At 32.8% G+C, this 12,311-nt stretch overlaps 1 protein-coding gene across 3 annotated transcripts in view; it reads right to left on the bottom strand.

Annotated features, from left to right (window-relative positions):
• Window positions 1–12,311, bottom strand: part of LOC111625929 (sprouty-related, EVH1 domain-containing protein 2-like) — a 50,790-nt gene that overhangs the window by 18,373 nt on the left and 20,106 nt on the right. For all 3 annotated transcript variants that reach the window (XM_023369187.1, XM_023369189.1, XM_023369188.1), the window contains 2 exons: window positions 11,151–11,331; window positions 3,438–3,606 (listed from right to left, as the gene is read on the bottom strand). In XM_023369187.1, coding sequence (XP_023224955.1) covers window positions 3,438–3,606; window positions 11,151–11,331 — 350 coding nt within the window. The remainder of the gene's footprint in view (window positions 1–3,437; window positions 3,607–11,150; window positions 11,332–12,311) is intronic.

The raw sequence follows: 12,311 nt of genomic DNA, 5'->3' as shown, positions 1-12,311 counted from the left end.
ATCATTACATTAGAGAAATGCTGATAATTAAAATTAAATATATTTATTTATTATGCTTAAAATATAATTGAATTAATTTGCTTTGATTAAGATTATTAAATCTATAAATATGTAAAATATAATTAATTGAAGTATGCAAACTTTTGTTATAGCACATTAATAAATAACAACACTAAAATTATCAGTGGAAGCAGCTTAGTCTATAAATTATCTTGTTTGGGAAAGCATAGTTTAAAAAATAAAGGTAGAAACTAAATAAAATGTGGACAAATATCCCAAAATTTGTAGCCTCATTTAATTGTTAAAAGAAAATAAAATACATACAGATATTATAGCACTTTACCAAGGCATAAATGACATTTTAATGTTATAAATTTATTCTTTAATACATGCTTCTACAAACAACTTGTGAATTGTATGCAATTCCTGAATGTCAATCGTGTGGCCTAAAGGACATATTTACCATCACTAGAATCTTTCAACAATTAGAATGTGGTATTGTCACATCCTCTTAATGCTAAATATTATGTTGCTATGTTGTCAACTCTTATTCATGCCAATTCCTGAAGCATGACTCTCAGAGCATGTATATTTGGCTATCCTCAATATGCATGTGCTCACAAAAAATATCATTAAATGCATATGTAATGGTGTTTAAGTAAACATTTAGTGTAATCTTTCATGTAGGGAGTACAAGTTATTTGTGGGAACATTTGTCCACGTAGGAACTACATATGAACATGTATAACACGCAATTTGAACTGTTGTATCGAGCAACATTTATCCAAGTGAAAAGATTTGCAAATCTGAATGAACACCTTATCTAGTTTAATTATCTCCTTCACACAGCTCATTGTGAAAATGCTTGAAATTCTAGAGCTCATTGTATCAGCTCCAAGAAATCAAATTTAAAAAGAGCATACTGCAAAGCATATATTGTTCTACATCACAAGAATGATAGGTACAGAGAGATGCATGAATTCTGTCAAATTCATATATCAAAAATATCTTTTAATATGTGAATTACATGTAGTTTTTCATGTTGCCTGCAAGTCAACAAAGTCTGTGAGTGTGTGGACTGTCAATAAATCTATAATTCTTAAAGTTTACTAAGTATATTACCCGTGGACATGTATGATACTGTTCTATGTTAAATCATTTCTAGTTATGGAATTTTAGAGTAAAATTCTGCTTTTTCTTTATAAACTGAAGAAATGAATGAATAGAAAATTGAACTTTTAAAACACTATGTCAAAATCATTGACAATTTACTGTAATAATTTAATAATTTTGTAAACTAATAAATTATCAAAACTGTTACACATATTAATGAGTTACTTGTCAGTAACTAAAATTTCATGTAAGTAATAGTTTAATAGATTAAAACCGATTTCAAGATGCCTAAAAAACAATGATAATATGCTCGAGAAAGAATTTGTGTGGGGGCATTATTTTTAAAACAACTCTTGACAGCAATTTCATATTAAAGTCTCTTCAATCTTTATGCATAACACCATGCTTAGACACCAGATACATTCTTTGCTACACAACTCATGCTTTTATCATTATACCAGACACCAGAAAAACATTTTAACAATTATACATATTTAAGAATGGCAAACTGATATACAATACATAACTTTGTTAAGTGACATTGTGTTCTTATAGTGCAAAAAGGGCAAATTACGACAACTTCTATTAACGACAAAGAAATGACTGCTAATGATTTTCATCAATGTACAGACGTTAATTCATTGTTAAACTGGAAATATGTAAAATTTAATATATGAATTCCATGTGACAACCTCTCACAAAAGCAGCAATACTAAAGAATTTTCCTCATTTCCATTTAATGGATAGATCAAAGACAAATTCAGTGCATGATGGATCAAATATAAATCCTATATGCACAGCAAGTCTGGATATTAGAATTTATTTTCGGGTGTTGCATAAAAAATTTTAGGGGAAAATTAAGGTGTGTGGAAAGTAGAGGATAGAAAGATGTGGATAACTTCTACTAACATTAGAGACCTGTTTTCATGGAAAACTTATATTTGTTTGTATAAGAATTAGGGATCATGTCTAATTTTCACTAAACAAAATTCTTGTTGGATCAAAACTTGAGTGAGAAACACAATTCAGTTTGTCTCCGACTGGAGTTTTGTCAAAGGCTATATAGAATTGCCAGGTGTTGTTGTCTAACCCCACCTAGAGTCTAATGGATCAGGCTGTTGCCAAATCTTAATTAGAAGAGAGGGTGGTGAAAGGAAAGGCCAGATGTCCTTCCTGTCATCAACTCTCCCCATTAAAATGAAACCAAATACTTTTAGTAGTATATTCATTCTCAAAAATGCATGATTTGTCACTAAAACTTGTTTATATCCTTTTTTTTTCAATCTGTAAGTGGAAAAAAGTTGAATCTTACTACACTGTCATCAATTTTAAACATTCATTTCTCCACTTCTGTTAGATTGTAGGATGTGCTTTGAAGAAATGAAAGAAATCTTCGAATAAAAATGAATTTTTATAGAAGAGATGTGTTAATTAATTAATTAAGCTTATATAGTAGATTGTGTTACAAAATTCAAATCAACATGAGGATAAAGTGAAACTGCTTTGCAAGAATGGGAGAAAGGAGAGAAAATAAAATTAAAATGGCTTAGTGTGAAACACTTTAGCATAAAAGTAAAGTGTGAAACACTTTGCCATTATGTGTGAAACATTTCTATTAGCAAAAGTAAAGTGGAAGAAACTATGACACTCTTAAGTTTCCAATTCTGAAGTTTACTGTGTTAGTTGCAGACTTGATCTCAAATACTAGTATTGCAAGTGCATGTAAATTTCTGTTTGTTCCATTTGAAATATAGAGAATAATGGTAATGAGAACAGACAATTCTCTTTTCCATTTCACAAAATCTAAATTCCATGTATTAGATGTGTAAGATAATAGCATTACACACTTTTGTGTGTCCCAAATATATATCTAATTTAGAAGGGAAACAGAATAATTATTCAGTACTGTACTCTATTATACAGAACCAGTCATAATTATATCCACTACAAACAGGCTGAGCTACATTTGGATCTACTAGCACATAAGAGAGATGTGAAATCATGTTTTTCAACCTACACTGCCCATTATTGGGTTCTGGATCAAGTTCAAACCCACATCTTCCATCATTGCAATGGCAAAATTTCTGCACGGAAGCAAATCCATAGGTCATTATTACGGCATGTAATTATTACATCTGTTGTAAGATAAACCAACAATGATACAATCTCTCTGTTTTGTTCATATCAATGTCATTGCTTTATAAGCATATATATATATTCATATATATATAAAAACCCCAATGATTAAATACAGCGTTATAACATGCAAGATAATGTTAGAAGTAAATGGTTAAGGTAATACAAACTTGTTAGAGACTACTCACCATCTAGTAAATCCTCCACAGCTATCTTGACTCCTTTGTCAAAGGCACGTGCATCCGCAGCCGTCTGAAAAGTCAGACCGAACTTTTTGTCTCCGGTACGCCAATGATGAAAAGTAGGCATGACTTTATTATACTGGAAATCCTTTTTAATCGTACAGCTTAAGACAACCTGTAGTAGTAGTTAATTAAAGTTTATTAAAATATATAAAAATTAGACTTACAATAAGACAATATTTGCATGCAAAAATGGCATTAAAATGGTAAACATTAATTTTTAGCAACCAAACATGTTTTAAGCATATACTCTGAACATTTTTTAATAGAAAATAATGATAACGGGCAGCAAAGATAAGTTAAATTAAGATGTGTAGTAAAAATATCTGAGACGTGGCAGTCCCAGAGGTTTCAAAACAATTTCATTGCCATTAATTACACCCAAGAGATCTAATTCTTCCGGTAAACAATACTTTAGCAAAATAATTGGTTTATTTATTTCTTTGTGACCAAACATGACTATATAGATGCAAAACCACAGTTATTTATAAGCAAGAACTTGCACATCTCACATTCACATGACAACACATTTTACTGACAGACCTACACTGTTAATTAAATAACTAAATTCTATCAAGTAGCCTATTATTAGAAACAAAACTGTTGCATATCGTTAAAAACTATAACTTAAATATTACTTTGGTGTTTAATTTTTCTGTACATTAGTCTATTTTTCATACCAAATGGCTTCTGTTACAGAAATTCTATTGCTTTATTGTATTTAATATGTAAAACAGATACATTCTAACTGAAATTGAAGTGCATGTTTTCAAAGCAGCTCTCACTATGGCATTTAATTTGCATTTTCAAAGCTCTCCATGTTTCTGCTTTAACATAAATTCATTATACAAAAGCATTATTCTTCACACACACACACATGCTTGGTAAACTAAAAAAGTAAATGCCTTATTTAACAGTTTCATAGCTTATTGACAAATTATGGGCTGCAAAGAACACTCTACATTAATATAGACTCATCTTTACAAAACTGTCAAAAACTATGCATTAGCAGTCAAATTTATGAAAAAGTAAAAGGTGTAAGGTGGCAAAATTAAAGCAATGTCGAATATCAATGGCTACTGCTACCAATTGCCACTTTCGATCTTGACAATTAAATAGGCAATTGGTTAAACCTGCCTTAAAAAAATGCAATATTTTAGATCAAAATTAACACTACAATCAGTTAAAGACTACAATGTTCGTAAATGCCACTGTATTTGAGAAAATGCAACCCTGGTTAACTTTAAAACTACAATTCCTAACTTCTACGTATCAAAATAAAGTGCTAATTATGATTTTTTGGCCACATGGACTTCTTTTCAGAGCCTTAAAGCCCATACGATTCTTTCTGCATAGTAAGAATTGCCAGTACTTGAGACTAATATGCATTGATTTACCTTGTTGTAAGTCAAAATGCTTTGAGACTATGCAGTCTTGGTCAATTTAAAATGAATTATAATAATAAAATTATATGTATATAATTCTTGTTTATTCAGATGTAACGTCTCAATAATTCATCATTTGAATAAAACTAGAGCATTACATCACGAATGGATTCGAGTAGAAGTAGAGCGACAACAATAGAGAAGTATCCTTATAGGATAATTAAGGAAAATTGTCGTAGAGATGGACCTGAACAGACAAGGAAACGAATAGTAGGAAATAATATGAAAGCAAGTGCTACAGAAAACACTGACATCAAATGACATGTATATTATATTCAGGTAAGGAAAAGGATATTTGTAATAGAATAAGTTATGAGCAGTGAATGGTGAGTGCATTTCAATGGTGTCTTAACCTGTACAATGCATAAGTCGATGCAACAGATCATTAGATACAAACAATTTAATTTCAACTTGTGCTAATGACAAATCCAAATCTTGATTTTCTCCATTTTCACATAAATTAGGAAAAATTTATGCATTTCCTTCACAAAATACACATTTATCTCTATCTACTCCTGCATCGGATGCGAGACAGACAGAAAACAAACTCGCCAAAAGATAAGAAGAGGAGTTCAAGTTCAAACTACCAAGCACAATCTCTTCTTAAGCAAACATGGGAATGCAAGGCAAAGAAGTCATCACCACACTCAAAAATGTTAAGATACTGCAACAAAAAGTAAAGAAAATGTAACATTAATCTTCTTACATCACCAAAATTCATGAAAATACACTATTGTTAATGATAAATTATAGAATAAACATTCGATGTAGAAAATATTACTAAACAGATATGAAAGTAATCGGAAAGGAAGATAGCAATCGTTACAAACCGTTCTGGTGCGGAAGGAAACACAAATATTGATAAGCCGGTAATGAGTTACGGAAAGAATTTCTAATAAATTAATATATTACGTGCGTGTATGTACATTATATACATATATATATACACACATGCAATGAGGACAGATAAAATTATAAAATATTGTAAATTCTATTGTTTTTTTATCTATAGTTTGGGTTATAAGCGCTACCTCAAAGGATATTAAAAGTTTATTATTTGTTTAAGTAGATAAGAGCTTATAATACAAACAGTAAGATAAGATTTAATTTTCTCTTTATGTACTTGACACAACTAAATCTTTTCTTTGAGAACTGCAGTGATTTGGAATCAAGAAAATTTTAAAAGTTCTTTTTAAACAGACAGATTCCAATGTAAAATTTAATGTGCTTGGAGTGTCCATCAATTACTAAACTTGTAATTAGCATCTTTTGTTTATTAAATTTCTCTTAAATAGTACAATGATGCTGGAAGAGCTACGAGAAGCTGAACGAATTAAAGAAGAGCTATAAGAAGACAAAACAGGTGAAAGATGAAGATCTCCTGCTTGAATGAAAAATGAAGATACAAGAAGAAAAAGGAGCTGAGCTTGACTACAGCTTGAAAAGCTACAATTTGGGAAAAGAACTGAAGAAGCTGCAGATCGAGTGCTGTAGATCAAGCTTTACTCAATGTCCTCACCGCTGATGGTGGCATGCATTTGTCTGTCATCATCTGCTATAATCATTTGATTTCTCTTATGTTAAAGCTGAAGTCCCATTTGTTTACTTTCTTCTATTGATTTTCATGATCAGAATCAAACTACAACTCAAGCTTGTATCTTGACCCTACTTGATACTTTCTGTAGACCAGTATCACAAACTGAAGTTACATTCCTATAACTACAGCTTTAATGTAGTATGGCATTCAAAAAATAAGGAATTTCAGTTAAAACAGAAAATTTATACGTCATGAAATGAATGTCATAAAGTGAGATAGTAATAATTGTTTAAGCTAACGTAAAACACCAGTTAAAGATATTACCCAAGAAAATAGTATTTTAATACACCCTTCGACATCTCAAAAATAAGTAGATTGACCTCTAATAGATGTCAATTTGATATTGTAAACCATTTTGACTAAGAAATTTGGCCAAATAAAAGGAACTAACTTCATTCTACTGCAAAATGTTCTCCAATTGTCTAAATTTTCAAGTATTAAGCATTTCCTATAGTTGACCACATGTTTAGCAATTCACTTTACACACATTAATGCAATTTTTTATACTAAAAAGACCTTAATTTATGTACAAAAATGTTATGATAGTGTCTTTATTATTAGACTCAACTAGAATCACAAGTGAATAGAATTTCAGATGTATTTCTGTAAAGATACGAGAAGAAATGTCATTTAACACAAATTTTAATGATTATTTAAGTGAAAAGTAGACAAATTTCTTTTAAATTGGCATTGCCTACTGGATTTAAAATAGTCAGTATTGCTGTGCACACTGAAGTAATCTCTATCCACCGCTAAATTCCATAGCAATTTAAATTTTTCCCCACTTATCCTGGATATCGTATGTTATGACAATCGAAGATTGAAAAAATATCTGATACTGTTATAAGGTAAAGTTCAGAAATTTCCTCTTTTGTGAGATCCTAAAATGAACTGTCATGCGTTAAATATGGATTTTGAAGAGGTCATATCAAATTTACACCAACTGGGAGATCCAAAAAACTTTGTTTATATGGATTTTACAACTCCGTAGCTTACACAATGCAAATAAAGGCGATAAGAAAACATTTCTGCACACTATCTATGAGGGATACTGTCTAGTAGGATGTACCAATATGAGCATAAAATACTAAACTGCAAGTTTCCTTTATGCAGAATGCATCAACAGCTGATGGTCTATGCCAGGGGTGGCCAACAGTTTTTGCCCTGAGCCGAATTGGAAAGAAACTTTTCTCACGGGCCAAACCAGAGGCTGCCTAGGAAGATTTTCAGGTTGTGCGAGATCTCATTGTGGTGTCACCCCATAGAGACTAAACTGTACATAGAGATCACAGATACATTTTTCACATTATCATGCATTATCAACATTCTACGCTGTGCTTAAGACATTTCTAATGGAGCGTTAACTCTAAACGCACAGTGAGTTGTTGACCTTTTTTTTCTTTTTATTTTTAAGCATCAGAATTTTTCGTTGAGCTATTCGGACTTGAGTAGCTAATATTGAAAGATTAATCACGGGCCACATAAATTCATTAGACGGGCCGTATGTTGACCATGCTTGGTCTATGCTAACAAAAATATGGGTAATTGAGACTTCTACATGTAAAATTGCATATTACTGTAGATTTAATGGATTGACTTGACAGATAACCTATAAATTCTGCTTTACTATATTACTATTTATATCCAAAGACTTCCTCTGTTTAAATCTCTAAAAATCAATACCACTTTTCCTCATAAACAAGGAAATAATTATCATCATCTATAGATTTAAGATTATTATAGAGTAACATTTTGAACATAATTTCTTTACATATATATCCATTTTGCAAAATACTTCAAAAAGTTTATAAGAACTTCCTTGCTTGATGCTCAAGAATTACAGAATTGGCTTGAATCACTCTCAATAATAGATCAACACAGATCCGAATCTTTATCTTTTTTTAAAGTAGCATCCAAGAAGATTCTGGTGCCGAGCAGGATGTAAAAGATAGCCAAGAACATATGAAAGCTTGGGAGACATTGTAGGTGAGCAAGACAGCAGAAAGGGTGGGCAGTTGTGACAAAACCTACAACTGAAAACAATGACAAAGACCAGATATAAAATAACAGATTACATTCACAAATATAGTAACAGAGTGACTTGCTTTCAGAGTAGAATCAAAGAGTTATGTATTCATAGTCCCTCCAATTGTACAGCAATTTTTAAGAGTGGAGTGGTGACTATAATCTTAAGTTGTAATAAACACCAGTTTTTTCTTTATTAATGGTCTTTCTAAGCTGCGTGACTACACACCGATTATTTAACTCAGTCCGAGTGGCAGTCGGGTTGCTTGAGACACAAGACAATCTGATTTCTGCTCCAAAGTCAATATGACTTGCACAAATGCTTCCCAAATTAGAGGAAACATTGACTCTAGTAATACACTATTGAAGAATTCAATACTTCTCAGTCTTCTCCCTAATGAGAATGTATCACTTATGCAGATTACAATTGATGTTTTGGGGTGTTTGTTTGTTGCTGTAGATCCATCTCTATCAAATAAAGGTAAATGTTAAGAATAGTTAATCATAAAATGTAAAGATAAATGGGATATAGTCACAAAAATCTGCTTATTGCGCAAATAAAAACTTTATTTTGGAACAATAATGTCTAAGGAATTCATTTAAACTTTATTCTGTTCCATTATTTTTTTAATAGAACTTTGATGTTAAAGTAATTTGTTCTCACTTTGCCCAAAATTAAATTACATAATCAGAAGAATTTTGCAACTTTATAGATATTAGATGCATCCATACGGATGCTTTTTATGCAACTGTGCAACTATTTAAATGAGATTAATAACTGTAAACAAATGATAACGTAACGCAAGCTTCGGTTAATCTCCATCATCATCTTACAAATATAAACTTTATAAATATAAATTTATCGCTTGACTGTCACAAAATTCATGTTAAAATAGTCGAGTTATGCCATGCTTTAAAAATATTTTCAATAGCAGAAAAATTTTGCCACATTAACTGGATGATAATGGTATAATCTAGTATCTTCTGTCTTCATTAGATGTTTATTTTACTAGGGAGGGGGTGGGAGAATTACTATCTACAGAAATGTGAATTAAGTGTCAATGGCAGACTCCACTCACATTCGCAACCGAGATAAGAATTCTTCTATGTTGCCAATAGCCTTCGAAACAATCGACAAAGAAGCATTCAAAAGCCAACTGGTTCATTTGGCACCTGCCACCGAAGTAAAAGATTCCATTCAATTCTGTTTCAAAGATATTATGGTGTTCGGTTTTTTTCCTTCCTAATTTTCTGAACGCATCTATGGACAATGCCACTTTTGCCCTAATTACGATCGTGGCAACAATTAACGCAATTATTTTAAGCAGGGTTGGTTAAGTATTCTAGTCTCGCTATTCTTTGCTAAAGAAAGAGTTAAGAGCTTTGCTAGTCATTGCCTTTGTTGACTAATGTATGCACGATTCTATCACATGACAAATGTTATACTGATTTTATAGATATACTTTATACTTGGGACTTAAATTACTAGTCAAATGCAATTTATTATAAATATAACACACTTAACCAACAACTTGCTTGGCACAGGCAGTAGGTAATGGAGTAATGCAGATTCAAATAGCTTACACATGCATGAATTTTCACTATTTTTCACGTTAGCCCTGTTTGTTTATGATATTACTCAAATAAACAAGGGTAAGAAAGTCGTATAGTAAACCAAGTCTGGATTATCAATTAATAATCAACAGATAATATTGGATATATTATAGCACTATAACCTGGCTAATTAAGCATAGATATTATGTAATTCAAATCAAAGGATAAGAAGGAAAATAAAGAATAGTGCACTTTCAACGTATGTAAGAATATTGATTTTTTCCTCTTCTCTAGAAGTCACCACTCTTTGGAGTAAATTGACGAAGAAACTGAAGATGACATTGTGAGTCTCCAATATGAAAAAAAAGAGAGGAAGGGAGCCAGCACGTTAAAGCCGACCACACCTCAAATAGGACGGAGACGGAGGAGGAGTACATATTTTCAAACGCGGCGATGTCAACGACCTCACCCCCACCTATCTCTCCAAATCGTCCCGCGAAAACCTTGGCACAGCTCCCACATCCGATGCGGAACAGAAAAAAAAGGAACGAGTGAAAAGAAACGCCAGCTGAATGATCTTAGTACAGGTTTCACATAACCGCATAAAAAAGAGAGAAGCAAGGGAGGGGAAAAAAAGCCGGTCGAGAGATGCAGAAAGGTACGATACGACAACATTCCGAGTTTATTAAAGGTGCCAATTTGTGGAAAAATATATAAATATACATAAAGCAAACTGGAAGATTTTTGGAGAGAGAAGGGAGAGAGGAACGAGAGAGAGAGAGAGAGGAGAAATGGATTGGCAGAGGGAACAGGAGAAGGAAAAATACAGCAATAGAGGGAAAGGCAACGATCAATGAAAACACCATGAATGAAAAGAGGAACAGGAAAACGGAGATGGCGTGTTTATTGGCCGGATACTATCGCTATTGTTTACTACATCCGACACTTCCGGATGTGTGCGAGTGGTGGACGAATTTCTAAATCCACCCCCACCTTCTAGAGCTAGAGAAGAGAACACAGAAAGGGTGAAAAACTCACCGTTTGATCCGTTATCCTCTTGCCATAGATCAGATACTCGTGCTTGGCATCTTCGTCGTTTGGTACTTGCCTCTTGCGGACGGATACGAAACTTAATCCGCCTCCGCCCATTGGAACCCAACCTCCAGTCGAGTCATCCCTGGTCATGACCTGGGCGCGGACACGGACCAGGCAATTTCCACTGAAAATATAAACAAGTTACTCAAAAGTTACGCGCGTAACGAGCGAACGAACTTCGCGAGTTACGCGCCAACTCCGCGCTGCTCTACAACACCCCCGCGCGCCATTTTTCTAGTATTGTATCGCGTCGGATGGCGCGGAAACCCCCCTCACACCGAATGGTTTGGGCAAAATCGCCCGTTTCCTGTTGCTTAGCAACTACTCCGGGAACACTTTAAAAAATTTATATATATATATATTATAATTGGAAGGGTTCAGAAGCCAGTTTTAATTAAAAAACTATGGACAAGAAAGGTTTCAAGTGAAGTATTCAGAAAATAATTTAATTAGACGGGTTTAAAAGTAAGTATTTCATTTAAAAACAGCAACTAGGAACGGTTCAGAAGCCAAATTTTCTAAAAAGTGGCTGGAAGGGTTAAATAGCCAGCATTTAATTTTAAAAACCAAAAGGGTTTCAACTGAAATTTTCCAAAAATACTACAACTGGAAGGATTTAGAAGCGACTATTTCAGTAAAAAGCAGCAACTAGGAAGAACAATTTCCTAAAAAAATCATGACTAAAGGTTTCAGGGGCCAATATTTGATTTAATAAAACAGGAGATAAGAAGGGCTTCAAGTAAAATTTTCTAAAAATATTACAACTGAAGGGATTTTAGAAGTAAATATTTCATTTAAAGCAGCGACTAGGAAGGGTTTAGAAGCGATTCTTTTAAAAAAAGAATCATCACAACTAGAAGAGTTCTAGAGACCAATTTTAAACACAGAAGAGACTATTCACCTGCGAGGAGCGCCCAGCAGGCTGGAAAAAGCTTAATATAAAAAGAAACCGGGATCGAATTCCACTTACATTTGTTATTTTATGCCTAACTAGTTGGTTCCTAGAAGAGGGAGAACGACAGCCAACGATTCGAGGAAGCGAGATGTGTCATAACTTACATTTGTGACTCACCACTCCAAAGAAAACCCAAATTTATTTGATAT

Source organism: Centruroides sculpturatus, unplaced genomic scaffold (assembly GCF_000671375.1).
Source record: "Centruroides sculpturatus isolate CEXI.00-Female unplaced genomic scaffold, Cexi_2.0 scaffold448, whole genome shotgun sequence".
Classification (NCBI taxonomy): Eukaryota; Metazoa; Arthropoda; class Arachnida; order Scorpiones; family Buthidae; genus Centruroides; species Centruroides sculpturatus.
This window is presented reverse-complemented; position numbering and strand designations above follow the sequence as displayed.